Here is a 15,685-nt window from a genome sequence, read left to right as displayed (position 1 = left end):
CCCCCCCAAGTGTGTTTTTTAAGCTTTTTCTCTTCTCTATGTTCTCACCAGTGCCAGCGTCAGAGGTTCAAAATGCCTGGAAAGTTACGACCACCTATTTCTACAGCATCTTCCAGTTAAATTGTCTCCAAAGGATTTATTTGTTTACTAAACATACGTGCATAAACATAGTAACTGTATTAACATAGACATATTCACCGGGGAACAGTGCCTGGTGACCTAATCTCGCTGTGATCTCTGATGTGGAGGTCTCAAATAATAGAAGATTATTCTATCTGAAACTATAATCTGAGTGTGGAGAGAAGAGGGCTGGGAAAAGAGTGCAGTCACGTATCTTTCATTCCACCTTATTTTTGTAATCTCCCCTTTATGAGCTAGGGTTATCGTAATTTTTTTTTTTTTAGATTCAGATTACTTGAATACTGGTGAAGATGAGCAGCCACTTAAATACAAATATGGCAACAATGCACACACCTGTTCATATATGAAATTCAGGCTAATATAATTATGCATGCAGTTAAGAAAAAAGTGTTTATCCTAGAACGGGTTTCTGTGGAAGCTGGTTTTGTTACTTAGGTCTCAGATTATCAATATTATGTCAAGAAATTTGAAAAATCTTGTTTTCAGGTAGTTTTAGGGACTAGACCACAGTTCTTGAGTTTTGTTGCTGATTTCTTCAATATTTCAGAAAAGGTGAAGGATGGAGTTTTTTTGCTTGAGGCATGACCTGTAGAATTTAGCAGCGGTGCCTGTTCAGTTCAGCCAGTTGATTAGAGAAGAGACGTTGTTGGTCACTTGCTGTGCCTTTGCTATGCCCACCTGCTATTGTGAGCAGGCAGAATTTTTCTAAGTGGCTCAAGTACGTTGTTTTTTGAGCAGACAGAGCGAAGGAAATGCATAATCTGCCATGTACACCCCTCAGATATCTGCGAGTCCTTGTTCTGCAGCTGATGGCTACCTTAACAAATCCCTTTTGCTCCCAGCTGGCTATGATTCTGCATTTCTGAATCTTGTTGAAACTTTTCTGTCCCAAGACTGACCCACTTGTTTGTCGGTTTCATGGATTTCTGGTTTGTCCTTTGAGGTCTCTTTGAAGGAAAGGATTGCTGTTTTCTGTGTACTTGTGGATCACCAGCAACAATCTGTCCTGTGTGAGCTTTAATCTAAATGTTAGTAATGTTAAATAATAATTTTATTATTGCTGCAACATCTGTTTGTTGTGCATAGTTCTTTGGTGTATGCAGAGGGAACAAGCAACAAATCTAAATAATTTGTTTCCTTTTAATAGCCTCTGGGATAAAGTTAGGTGTCAGACCACAACCACAGAGTGATTTATGCCTCCCTACTTTAGACTGGAGTGAATTAGCATTTAGTCAGGTTGTTCTTTTACTTATCTTCCGTACTGTAAAGTGATATATGCAAGAGACACTCCGCAGGGTGATAATAATCCAGATTGGGTCTGTAATACTGATTTTATACATGTAGTGTAGCTTTGCATGCCCCAAGAACATAATATGCACTTTTGCTGCCAAATTTTCCCCTTGAGCCAGATTTGGAGTATCTGCACTGGTCACAAGAGGAGCTTTGAAAGTGCGTTGTCTGTAGTAATGAGCTGTCCTAGGATAAACTGCAATTCTGACATAAGGCTTCTTCCACTACAGTAATCCCATTGTGGAATTGTCCCAAAAGAATATTTCTGGATGCCTGGTTGTGTGCACATTTTTTGCTGCTAGAGAAGATTTTACTTTTTCATTTTTTAAGGTATAACTTCATATGCAAATGTTAGAGTTTACTGATGCAGAAACACGAAGCAGACATAAGGAAGTGACTCATGCTTAGTTAGTACTCTTGGGGAAAAAGACATTTTAAAAAACTTTTTAGTGGAGATTATTCTGTCGTTATGGTATTACTCTGTTATAGAACTTCATGTATATCTTTATGCATGCAAGATGAATTTTGATTTGTATTGACTCCTTCTTTAGCTAGTTTTCAGAACCAGAAATTGAGATCATTGCTGTCCATAACAATGTTATACTGTGTGGGAGATGCAGGAGTAGAATAAACATCTCATTCCTGAATGATACAGTCAGCTGAGAACTCTTTGTTTTATGTGGAATCATAGGATTCCCTTCCTGCTCCTTTGTGCCTAATTTTCAGTGTGTTTACATTGGAATTAATTTGCCAATGTTTGTCCGCACTGAATTTCATATGCCATTACTGTTATCAAAAGTGAACTTTACGTGATATCTGAAGACTCTATTTTTCATGCTCGGTTATAAGTTATATATATCTGTCCTTTTTTTTTTTTTTTTTTGTGTGTAATTGCATTTTCTTAGAGATGAACAACCCCATAAGTTACTAAATACAGAAGGCTGAACTCACTTTTTTTGCTATTCCACATACAGCGTTGAAGTGTTTTTGCTGATATGTTGACAAGGAAGAAGAGCAGCATTCTTAAGAGGGTTATATGTCAATATTAATTTGCTGATAATTAGAGGAATGTATACTTGATATGTTGCTTGTGTATAATGTCTATTAGCTGCTTATATCAAAAACTAAGACCCAGTGTGTTATTTTAAATATATTACAGATGGCCTGGAAAATGTACAGCAAAAGAAAATCTTGAAAGAGAATAAGAAAAGCACACAACAGAGAAAAGAGCCATGGCCTGCTGATTCGGTAGAATCTCTGATGGCAGAAATGCCGTTTGTCGACACAGATATTGAAGATGAATTTGTTAGTAAGTATATTAAACAGAAGTAGTGTGGAAGTGTAGACACATCACGCACTCAGTTCTTGGTCCTGCCTGTTGGCAGGTACATGCGGGCTGTGCACATGGAACAGAGTCTCCCTGTGAAGAGGATCCAGTCCAGAGCCTCTCTTATTAGTACTCAGTCCTGCAAATACTTGAGCATATTAAAAATTCACCATTTTGTGATCCATTGCAGCAGTGAGTCACAGAATGAAGACGTCTTATATGTCAATTCACAATATTGTATATGAGCTTCTCATGTGGTGGCTTTTATGCGGTATCTTCCACTGTCTGTATTCCCAGCATGTGGCTGTAAGTGCACCTCTAACTTGACAGTGGATGTCTGCAGCCTGGTCAGCTTATGGGTATGTATTAGGCCACATGGTGGGAGAGGGTCTGCAAAGTCTTGAGGAAATGAGCTGGGAGAAAAATAATTTATGGTGCAAAGGAAGAATTGAGGACATGCACTTTTCTTTTGCTGTCTGTGTTGAAAGGGGTCTTTGGGAAAGGAGGAGGTAAAGAGTAGATCTGGCTTGGATTAAATTTTCTTTTGGGCTGGATTTTGGTTCTTGAACTATAGGTTGGCCAGTCCTAGTCTAATACAACCTTAATAATCCTATGTATTATCTTGTTCTATATTTCAAAATACAGCATGCATGGGATTTTTGAAACTTAATATTGGCGCTTTTGCTTTATGGTCACATCCATGGTCTAGTGCAGACAATTTGCAGACCTATTCTACTGCAGTGAGTTGGCTAGATGAAACAGAGTACTTTGGAAGCTGCATATCTATGTTAACAGCTTATAAGCCCTGCTTAGAGGTGGAGGCTGTTAGTTCCAGTATGGTACTCCACTTGTGTGACTACATTAATTCAGGCTGGAGTAGCATCCCAATCAGACAGTTCAGAGCATAGGCAGGTCAGATGACTGGGAAGACATGCTCCAGTCAGTTGACTGAAGTCCAGCTCCTGTTGGCATGATATTAAGTCTATCTTTGTTTTGATTTGTTTGTATGCTGAAAGTAATTTTTTTTCTCTTCAGTGCATGCAACCTCTGAAATAGATATAAAAAAGAAAAGGAAGAGAACTACTGGAAGGGAAACTGAAGAAAGCAGTGAGAGAAAGAAGAAAAAGAAAAAACAATATCAGCCGAATTATTTCATTTCTCTTCCAATTACTAATCGAGAGGTGATATTCTTTATTATACTAATTTGGTATAACCAGAATTACATCAACAGCTGCATGTGTTTATAGGAAGAACAGTATTTGATCTTGAGCAAAATAATTTTTTTCAGGTATTTTTAAAGGAACATTAGCAGCCTATTCAAAGAGTAACTTTATTTTATGTAACATTTTTGTGAATAAAATTGCTTATCTGGAAAAGACTAGAGGAAAAATACTTATCTTTTTATGCAGTTTGTCAGCCTTACGGATTTCACATTATTTTGACTGAAGCTGACTTAAATTTCCCCTCTGTACTGTTCCAGTATTGCTTATTTTGTCATTCACTTAGAAAAGGAAAAGAGACATTCTTATTTAACTTAATAAGAAAATCACTAGCAATATTTTTAGCAATTCTTATAGATAGGAATTTAAATTTGGATATGTTGCTGTTTTAACTAGGCAGTTCGTAGTTTAACATTTTCCACTAAAATTGATCATCTTATTTAAAATTCAAACAGCCTATTGTTTTAGTGAGCTGTTGTTCAAATGGATTCAAGAATCGCAGCGAGCTCTTTAAGAAAATATATTTTCTTGTGGTTAGCATGTGTTGTCTCATTTAGACAGTGAATGAGAATGATTTCTTACATTCTGTAGGATGTCTCTGCTTTGGCTTTAATAGCTTTTGTGTCTGCAACCAAGGTAAGTAGGTGCATTATGTTTAAAAAGTTAAACCCCACAGTTTACTACTATTTACAAATTTAGGTTTATTTTTTAATACCAGGAGCTATCTATCTCAGGTGAATTTTAACTCATCCTACATCTGTACACTGTGTTTTCTGAGAAAGTCAAAGATTAAGGCAATCCGAAATTAAAATAAACCAAAGTAGATTTGAAAATTACAGTGCAATCTCTGATTCTTCAAAACATACTATGTGAAGAAGAAATTATAGAGACTGGTTTTATAAGATCCAGGTTAGCCTGACACAAATATTGTGGGAGATCGTTTGTACCACCTTACTCTGAAATATCTTTTCTTCCTATCTGTTCCATGATTTAACAAGTGCAGGAATAATGTAGCCATTATATAATCTCATAATCAAGAATTTTTGCTCACGATTGTTATTAAGTTGAGTGGCTGGTTGAGTGGAAAAGTCTTAATTATGCATGCTTTTTTATATGTAATTTATTTAGTCTTATATCATTTACAGAGGTAAAGGAACAACAATATAAATCTCAGAGCATTTGGAAATTCCAGGACTTTACTAGAGAGTTTTGTTTATACTTGCCTTAGATGTAGAGTTGTTCTGAAAGTAGAAAACACATGTTGGAGTTTGTATAGGCAACGTTAGCCAAAATTTAGACTTAAGACACGTGGTTTCTTGATAGCCAGAGGGAATCTGGTAATTACTGGTAGTACTTCAGTTAGTAATGAGAGACCTTTCTTTTTCTGAGGATCTGATTTTATTCCACTGAAGTGTTTTAGGCATTAGTACTCTTTCTTCCTATTTTATGTAGTATTTTAAACTTTACACAGAGAACCATTTTGTAATAAGGGATATTTCTGGAACATGTAATGAACTGTTCCTCTTGGAAATTAAACAGTTCCCTTGTTTTCATTTTAATTATGTTTTAAATCTTTGGAAATAAAATGTGGTGTTCCATTGGGTTTGAATTTATGTTGAACTTTGCATTATTAGTTGTGCAAAAATAGTTAAATGGATGATTATCATTGTATCCTTTTCTGGTAATTTTTTTTTAAGTCAAGTTTCATCTGATGTGTTACCACTTGGTAGGTTAGTCTTTCAGGGTCCTTCAGTCTTGATTATAATTGTAATTAATCTGTTAAATCTTTAAAGCTTACATTCTTTATATTCACTTACTAGCAGTATCCTTGCAATAAGCAAAACTAAGTTATTTTATTACTCTTCAGAATAACATATTCCCAGTAATGGGAGAGGGGACCTTGAAATCAGTATTTGAAGCCTTATTTTGGAGCACTTTTTAGAATAATCAGAGGGGGGAATTGTTGAGTATGATCTACCTTCAGACATTTCTTGTAGTTAAGTTAGGAAATCTCAAGTTAAAAGAAACAGCACGATACAGTTGAAATGTAATATAAAACTTTGTAAGGTAATGTAAATAGTAGGTTAAATAGCAATTTAAAGTTTTTGTTTGTGCAGTGGGTCGTAACTAGTTATACAGAGGTGTAGGAAGAGTCCTGGTTTGCTTAATTAAAATTCAGCGCAATCAACTGTTAATTGCACCTTACATTTATTGAAGAAAACAAAATGAATCTGATGTTATATTAAGCATGATGATGGCGCAGCTATGCTACAGCTATTGTGTTACCTTTTGATCACATAGCTTCTGGGAAAACATATTAAAAACAAATTCCTGAAATTCACAAAAATATAGTTGAAACCTTTTTTTCTTCTTTCCGAATAGTGTAGATTGTGTAGAATATCGTCACTTAGCCAGAGAGAGAGAATGTGCTCAATCTTCTTTCTGTTTTGCCTTTATCAAAAAGGTAGCTCATTTCATACTTTCCTGGTGGCTTCAGCAATAGTTTATCCCTGGAGCTGCTAACTGGCCATCTTTGGAATTAATCCTGTTCCAAAAGTACGTTATTAGTTAGGTTTTTAGCTTGGTTTCCTAATGGGGTTTACACAGGTGTGAGCCTGCCTATCCGTTTGCCTTGTTATAACCCCATTAGGATTTTGTGGGTTTTGAACCTGCTGTGGGGTCTCAACCTGTTGTCCAAATTTGGATAAAGAAATTGACATCTTGGAAGTACTAATTTCCTACAATTTTTGTGGAACTGGTGCTTGTGTAAAAGAGAGAGCCTTGAAAGAACATGCTTGTGTTGAAGACTGTAGTGTGAGTGTGGCAGTTACCTATTCTTCTAGACCTGCCAGCTGGCAAATTAATATCTGTATGTTTGTTAGCCAATCAACCCCTTATAGCTGAAAATCAGCCACAGACATGTGTTGCTTCTTGCCCAAGCCAGAACTGAACTATATAAGGCAGCTGGAGGTAGTTGAGGGCATAAGCAGGAAGGGACTCGGAAGTACTACTGAAGGAAACTGTATGGGTAAGAGGATGTGGGGTATTGGCTACAAATCTCAATGCTGAATAACACTGATCTTTTTCAGAGCTAGGACAGTCTTACTGCTACGGTAACACAGTTCCACACCTGTCTTCTGTATTCTGAAGGGCTTGTATGCTTACATTTATTTTTTTTTCTTTGCCTGCTCCCAGGTGCAATTTAAATTTAGAAGCAATAGTTGAAAATGGAATAAAATTGTAATTCATATGCTAGGTGATTTAATTTTTGAGGTTTTTTTTTTCCTTACAGGGATAACTGCATTTGTTTTAGTTTATAAGCTTAAATAATTATGCAGTCAATACATTGTAATTATTAGGGATTATGTTTACCAGTTTTTTTGCTTAAATGTGGGTTAAAATTTTCCTACATGTGAGACAATAAAAGTGTTGTTTATCCAGGATAAGATCAGTTCTGACATATAAAGAAAGATGGTCTTATTACAACATGATTTATGAACAAAATGTTGGTCCAATTTTCTTCATGTATCTTACACTACCTAAGGCACTTGTGGTTTTGTCGACGCCATATCACCATTTTCTTGAAAGTGACCTTCCTTTCTCCTCCTCACTCTCCCTGGAGATGGTTCCTTTCAGTTTGGTTTTATTTATATGGCACTACTAAACACCTACAGCACATTAGCTAAAACTCCTGCATGGCAAAACCCAGCTTAAGGAATTCAGTCAGCAAAATACTGACCATTCCCATTAGACTGTATTTTTTCATGAAATTTATGTGTTCCTTATGATTAACAGAGCTACCAAAATATATCAAAGCTTTTTTTTTTTAATCTAAGAGCTATTCTAAATGTTATGTTATATATGACATATTATGTTATAAAAGTCAATATGTACAGTATATTTCTGAAGCATCCACCACTGAGCTTCAAATAAAGAAAAAAATCAGACTGAAGTTTACTACATGCTTCTTCTAGACTGTATAAACTAAAGCTGATTTGTTTGCAACGACTTTGCTTACTGTGCTTTAAGAAATGATTCATTTTGTCAGATGGTCAACGTTACTGGATTTGATTTAATTTCCACTAACATATTCAAGAATTGTTGCAGTTGGTGTTTTTTTTTTTTTTTTTTTGTTTTTTTGTTTTTTTTGTTTTTTTTTTTTTTTTTTTGTTTTTTTGTTTTTTTTGTTTTTTTTTTTTTTTTTTTGTTTTTTTGTTTTTTTTGTTTTTTTTTTTTTTTTTTTGTTTTTTTGTTTTTTTTGTTTTTTTTTTTTTTTTTTTGTTTTTTTGTTTTTTTTGTTTTTTTTTTTTTTTTTTTGTTTTTTTGTTTTTTTTGTTTTTTTTTTTTTTTTTTTGTTTTTTTGTTTTTTTTGTTTTTTTTGTTTTTTTTTAAATCACTGCAGTACAATACAACTATCATAATAGCAAGCATGGTAAACATTTTGGATACAATTTATAAAGCATGTATAACCATACAAATAATTTCAATGAAAAATTGTAGTTAAAATAATTTTAAAGAAGATTGATGAAGTTAGAACTGTATACGTGTTGGTTGGAAATTAATTAAAATACGTGTGAAGAGGGTATATAAATTATATCTGTCTATTGGACAGTTAAATCAGAATTGTGAATCAGATATCTCTACAAATTATTTACTGAATATTCCGGTTTTGTATGTGCCTGATCCTGGAAAGATCTCTTCCTTTTTCCAGACACTTTTCTGCACATAGCAACATAACAAGTTTAGCACAGCGGGCAGAGAAAGTCCTTGAAGAAGCATTTTATTTGGATTACTGGCGGTGTAAAACTGGATGATCTTAATCTGCTCCAGGAATTTATCATACTTACAGAAGCAAACTCCTATTAAGATGTGATGGGGAGTGTCCAATGATTTATTAGCACTCCATTCGTACCCTCTTTGAGTTTACTCGGGTCAATTAGCACAGCTTTGTCAGAGGATAAAACTTTCTTCTGCTAGAATGGTTTTTACATAAATGTTTGATTTCAGTTTGTGTGCTTTCTTGTTCGCTTGCATGATGGGATACAGTAATTGTAATGGCTAACTGTTGTTTCTGTGTCTGTCTTTCTTGCCAGATTACTGGCAGTATTCAGGCTGTCCAAGACGCAATAACACAAAAGGATCAAAGGCTTTCTAAAGCAATGGTTCACCCTGGCTCGTTGCATGTCACCATGTTATTGATGCATTTATCCAATGAAGAAGAAATTAGCATGTAGGTATTTGGTGTTAAATTATGTATATACAAGTATTTTTGCTGGAGGAGTTAATAAAAAGACTAGAAGGGGTAACTGATGCTTATTTTTTGTCAGTCCTAAATTACTAGGGTTACTAAACATTTAATTCATATTGTTCTTAAAATGTTAGTCTTAATATTAGCCATTTTCATAACTTATGGTATGTCATGAGCTCTGAAAAAAGTATACTTTTTTCCCCCTTGCATTCTTCATACTGTGTGCTGAATTTGCATGCACAAATCTCATATTTGCTAAAGTAATTATTTTAAAGCAATATTTTGATATAGGGGTCACTGAACAGATTAACGGGGGAATTTTCAGAATTTCATAGCTTAGCAAATGTTGTAAGCCAAATTAGTAATTGACACCAAAAGTAAACCTTAGCTCCAAGCTAGTGCCTCATGCAGTTACAGGTTTTTTTCATGTCCCTAAATTAATTTATTATACTCAAAATTCAAGTACACTAGAAGTGTTGTGGCTCTTAGGCCTTATCAAAAATATAATATAGCTTTTTTTTGATCGTATAAAAGGTAGAAAAGTTGTGGAAAGATGGTGTGCGCAAGATTTTTTAAGAAGGGTTTGAAGTATGAACTTTCTGAGAAGGGAATGTGAGAGGATATCTCAAAGGCAAGTAAGCCTCCTCATGAATATGTTTTAGAGTCCTAAACTGTATATCAAAACAAATATTCCCAAATTCAGTATCTTCTGCTACTACTTGAGCTCCTTCTCAGCTCTCACTGTCCGACTGCTGCCCAAGCACTTACTTATGGAGTTCTTTTCTGCCTTTCCCAGCAGAACTCCACAGTCCAGGCACCCAGGAGCTGTCCTCTAGTCAGCAGTTCCCCAGTGATTCACCCCTTCCCTGGCCAGATGCCTCCTACAGGTATCTAGCTCAGCTATCCTCAGGTATTCTAGATTGCATTTTCTATTATATGGGATTCTTAATTTTTTTTTTTTTTCGTAACTAATGTGTTCTGTTTAATCTTTTGGGAGAACTTGAACTATTATATGGGATTCTTAATTTTTTTTTTTTTTGTAACTGATGTGTTCTGTTTAATCTTTTGGGAGAACTTGAGTAAAAAGTTGAATTTTCCTTTCTTTGCTTCACCAATTTTTGATACCAGGTTAATGGAAAGAAACCAAGATGCAGGCTGGCAAAAGAACCTGTGTTGTGTAACATGGGGTGAGAGTAATCTCTCAAACAAAGTGCAGCTAGTCAACTGGGCATCTCAGAGTTCAGAGATCCTTAGGTTTGCATCCATTAAGTTATTTCGATATCTACAGTTTTTCTTCTATGTTTGCACAATAGTGCCTCTGTCTATACAGAAATGAAATGTGTTGAATGCTATTTGAAGTCAAAACGCGTGATAAGAATGTGCTAAACATAACATTCAATTCAGCACAAAGCCCTTTGTATGGTATTTTAGTACATACAGCTTTCACCCTGAAAATGGAAGATCTGTATTCTAGGCCGCTCTTTCTGAGGGAATCCAGACCTGCAATTCTCGTGCAAGTTTCCTAACTGACTGGCCGTGATCTAGCCTCCATGAATGCACTTTACATCTCTTTTTGTAGGACTGTACGAAATCACGAATGTGAGATTTTAAAAACCATAAAGAAAGCAAGCAAGCAAGAGTCATGACAGCACTCCCTTCAAGCAAAGGAGTTCTAGTCAATGCTAACTGTATGCATAGTCATGGGATTAGGTACTAGAAATCAGGATGCCTGCCTTTGCAGTAAATGCCTTCATTACTAGACTATAGCGTCAAGTTCTTCTTTCTTGTTATTTGTCAAGGACTCTGCAAATCTAACCTTTTCATTATAAACATGAGAGCTGAAAGGATTCAGTTTGGCTTTTTTTGCAAGGTTGCTTTTTCTAGCAAGTAATTAAAATTAACAATTCAGAAATTTCTAAAAAGAAACTACATCCATTTTAAGTGCTATAATGTTTACATTACAACAATATAGAAAAAAAAAAGGCACTGCTTCTGTAATCCTAGTTTGTATTCACTTAGAATATGCTGTTCAATTCCTTTTTTTTTTTCCTGCCTTAGTGCAAACTGCTTGTGAACTTTTTTGTTACCCCTATGGGTTAGTTGCACTGAGTGTAACTACTATTTGGCATCATAAATACTGTGTGATATGGAATAACAAGGAGGTGCCACTGTTGTGTTTTTTGCTATTCACTTCAGTGGAAGTGTTTGCCCTTGTGCATTATTCTTCCAAAGCAATTGTTAGACGTTATAAAGTGATTGATGTTTTGAATACGAAAACACAAAGCATGCTAAAGTGAGTTGACAACTATTTTTCTAATTATTTTGGTGTTTACAAGATCATCTATAAAAGAAAAAGTAGAGCTAAATCTTCAGTGACACAGTGCTAAACTGAAAACACACGGCACTGTTTGAATTGACCTTTCATAGACCTCATCAGGTAGAGGTGAGCTGGTCTGTGGGTTCTGCAGCACAACCTACGGTATGTAAATATAGATCTTTGTTCAGCGGGGGAACAGAGCTTTCCATGACTCTCTGTGTACCCGTTCTCGGATGCAAAAAATCCAGAGATAGGTTTTAGGTATGTGCATGATTCACTACCTGAAAGCCCGCTGCAATCTTTGATGCGGTGTATCTGAAGTATCTGGTTTGGAACAATTTTCAGGTTCATGTCAGTAAATAAATCTACACATGATTATCTGTGAAGTAACCTGACAGCTATAATCAGTATTAGATGGTGGTTCTGAAGGTCTTGAAGTATAGCAAATATGGAAAAGATAGGAACATCATGTCTAATGATGATAAAAGGGTAGGTAAGTAGCAGAGGCCATGCTTAAACAAAAATATCTTTGCCAAGGAACAAGTAAAGCTGTATAAAAAAAAAACAAACCAAAAAAACAAAACCCAAAACCAGGAGGGCTGTATCAGTCAAGGATATTTTGTCATGTAATCAACCTTAACGTCTTTCTTAACCTGGCCTATGTTTCGATTAAATACATAGTTCTCATCAAGAGTCCATCTTGTTAAACACAGTGGAAACGTGTGTAGAGTCGTTTTTAATTGTACAGGCTTAAAGAATATAATTTAGCCTACTTTAGAAATCATGGTAATGACTTTCATCCAGCTAGAAGGGAAAAAGTAAAAGTAAACTCTTCTTGAGAGTTTTTAACCTGTCACTGCCATCTAGCGTTTATAAAGTCAACATCGGTTTAGTGAAAAGTTTAAGTTCAGTTTCACTGAATAGAATCAAAAACTGTGAGAATGTGAGAGATCTTTTAGAAGACACTAGGAATGTTTATAGTTTTTGTTTATCATGTGAATCACTTCAAGTGCAGTTCAAAACAAATATTTCATGTAATGATACATACACTTAATATGGCTAATTAAAATGATTAAAAGGTTACCAGGTTTGCTCCTGTTTCTTAAGTTACATGTAAGTTATGTGTGCATGCTCCTTATCTCTTAAAGTAAGAATCAATTTACATAGTACTTCTTTTCATAACAGTTCTCAATGAGCTTAATAGTAATTTCCATATAATTTTATCATTATATATATAATGTCACCAACCTTTGTTTATAATATTAAATAACACTCTAGTAACTTTGAATGAAGCAGAATCTTAGAGTGTTCAGTTGAGCTCTCAGGAGATGAAAAAAGTGAATTAAATTAAGAATGGAAAACCAAATGCTTCTGAGTAAGCATCTTATTTAAATGGGATGCACAGAGTCAGAGACATGATCATCTTAATATCTAGTCACCTCGAGGACTGAGAGAAACTCTTTTGAGGAGTTACACTGCTGCTAGGTCTGCCATATTGTTTCTGTGGTTTTACCAGCAGGGTGTATGAACCAGCTTACCTTTATAAAATGGTAATAGTAATACTGACTGCATTGATAGGAAGTAGTGCAAAAGTACCTGAGTAGATAATAAATTGATACTAATAAAGCTTTGTGAGATTTTTGGATAGAATGATTAATAGCAATGTGGACAGCATTAATGTATTTGACTTTCACATAGATACTTTCTTTCCTCTTGACAGAGCAGTTGGTGCTCTTTCAGACAGCAAGGATTTTGTAGAAGATCTCCTGAAAGGAAAAAACGTGGATTTGTCTTTTAAAGGAATCGATCACTTCAAAAATCAAGTTGGATTTGTGAAGTTGGCAGAAAATGATCATACAACTGTACTTATGGAAATAGCAGGTACAACTTGTCGATCTAGTTTAAGTGCTTTAAAGACATTTTGGCAACCTGGATGAGAGTGGAGCACAAAGATAAGTTGGTGTGAATTTAGGCAACATTAATTTACCTTTAACAACGGCAAAGGCTGCATGATGAATATCCCAGCATAGTTCAAAAGGATATTAATAAGTTAGAAACAGTACTGTTATCTGATACCTTTTTATTTAGTATATGTAAAAAATGTAGTGCACGTTTGTAGATGGATATAAAGACTCCATTCTACCTTGTTTTGCCCCAAGTACTGTCTGCTGTTTCTCAGCTGGTATTTGTACCCCTTTCAATTTTTATATTCATACTTACTGACTTTAAGAATGTATCTTTGATGCATCTTACCTGACTTCCAGAGTTATATACCTCTTTTCTTTGTGTTCATATGGAGTAGGGCACTGAGAGAGTGACATTCTTTCCTCTTCTGTGGCCTGGGGAGTCTTTTAAGTTTTGTGTTTCCTGTATGTTATACATATCACTCTTAAATCTCAGTGAATTAACTGTAACTTAACACTCCCACATGTATAAGTGCATATATGCACACACACATGTATGTATATATATGTATTTTATACATGAGGTTCCATTTATGTGTAAAGTAAAATCTGGACTTTTTCTGCACTCCTGGAGGTTAAGGGAAATTCAGGAGAAGGACATGGCTCATCTGCCAGAGGACTGGAGTTGGATTCCATGGTGCTTTAGCCTGAAATTATGGAATCAATCTGCGGCTTGTTCAGTGTTACTTGCATTCCTTTAGCAATTAGGAAGTTACTGAAAGATGTGACAGGTTCATGTTACTATGCATGTGCACCCACATGTTCACTTTAAGAGCAAAATTCTCTGTTCTGTTTTCACAGTGGAGCTAAGGCCACTGCCTTTGACAGTCAGATAAAATGCATCCAAAGATCCAGCTCAAGTCAGTAGGAATATATAAATTAAAAGGAGTGTAAATATCAGCTGAGAAACAGCAGTCACTCCTTAGACCAAAAGAAGGTAGAGTGGAGTTTTTTATCTGTCTGAGTCTATACTTCAACTATGTTGTTTACAGATACGAAATAATAATTCTCAGTGAACAGTACTGCCTGTAATTCACTGGTGTCCTTTGAAACTATCCCGGCAATTCCAACTATTCCTTGGAAAGACTCTTTAAAAGAGTTTTTCAGTATTGATGAATTATCTTTTGTGCTCTGAGGAATGTGAGGTCACACCATTTTTTAATAGTGCAATAGCCCATATAGGACATTTTGCAGAGTAGCAAAGACTGCTGCTGTCACGCTACCTCTTTGCAGTCCAGTACAGAGAAAAAATGGAAAAAGGCTTTATTAATACAATGCTTTCTCTAGCAATTCATTAGTTTAATTTCTGAAGTGCCTCTAGAAAATGTTTAGTATTTTTTAACTTGTATTTTAAAGAAAGGTTGAATAGAAGACTGTGAGCTTTTCAGCTTAACTAATTGCTTATGCTGTTCTTGGGCAATGCTTTATTATTTTAAGTAGTGCTCAGTATTTCTAATATTCAGTGTGGTAGAAATTGAACAGTACTTACAGTTCCAGAGAGGCTTCGGTTGTCAAATAATAAATCCCGTAGTTATTTCAAAGATTGAATCTACCAAGTGCTTTGGATGATATGCTTCCTCATCCTTGTCTTTGAGTCTATCTTTAGATTTCTTTTAAAGGTGACAGAATATTGTATGTATGTTGTTTTAGAAACTGTTCCCTTTCAAATACCTCTTGTGAAAGGAGATGAATGGTTTCTACTAGTGACAGTAACTTTTGGTTTTGAGGAGTTTATAGTTAATTATTAAGTATTCCAAAATAATTAAAGTTGCTAGACATGGAGAGCCAAATATCTTTTAACTACAGGAAATAAAGGAGTTTGTTATGAGTGAACTTCTACACATCTGTGTTGGGTTTGCATGGCAGGGTTTTGGTAGCACGGGGGCTACAGGGGGGTCTTCTGCGAGAAGCTGCCAGAAGCTTCCCCTGTGTCCAACAGAGCCATTGCCAGCCGGCTCCAGGATGGACCCACCACTGGCCAAGGCTGAGCCCATCAGTGATGGTGGTAGCGCCTCTGGGGTAACATATTTAAGAGAGGGATAAAAAATGCTGTGCAAAAACAGTAGCCGGAGAGAGAGGAGTGAGAATCTGTGAGAGGAGCAGCCCTGCAGCCACCAGGGTCAGTGCAGCAGGAGGGGCATGAGGTGCTCCAGGTGCCGGAGCAGAGATTCCCCTGCA

At 35.6% G+C, this 15,685-nt stretch overlaps 1 protein-coding gene across 4 annotated transcripts in view; it reads left to right on the top strand.

Annotated features, from left to right (window-relative positions):
- The first annotated feature begins 2,595 nt into the window (after positions 1–2,595).
- Positions 2,596–15,685, top strand: part of AKAP7 (A-kinase anchoring protein 7) — an 89,498-nt gene continuing 76,408 nt past the window's right edge. For 2 of the 4 annotated variants that reach the window (XR_004842688.1, XM_009644367.2), the window contains exons 1-4: positions 2,596–2,740; positions 3,794–3,939; positions 9,072–9,208; positions 13,264–13,424. Coding sequence is in view for 3 of the 4 variants with exons in the window: in XM_009644367.2 (XP_009642662.1) it covers positions 2,692–2,740; positions 3,794–3,939; positions 9,072–9,208; positions 13,264–13,424 (493 nt within the window). In the remaining variant the exon portion in view is untranslated. Of the gene's footprint in view, positions 2,741–3,793; positions 3,940–9,071; positions 9,209–10,022; positions 10,137–10,354; positions 10,481–13,263; positions 13,425–15,685 lie in introns of those variants that run through there. The other 2 variants (XM_035899765.1, XM_035899766.1) reach the window with 2 other exon arrangements.

Source organism: Egretta garzetta, unplaced genomic scaffold (assembly GCF_000687185.1).
Source record: "Egretta garzetta isolate BGI_Z169 unplaced genomic scaffold, ASM68718v1 scaffold397, whole genome shotgun sequence".
Lineage (NCBI taxonomy): Eukaryota > Metazoa > Chordata > Aves > Pelecaniformes > Ardeidae > Egretta > Egretta garzetta.
Note: the sequence above shows the minus strand (reverse complement) of the source record. Positions and strands in the feature narration are given on the sequence as shown.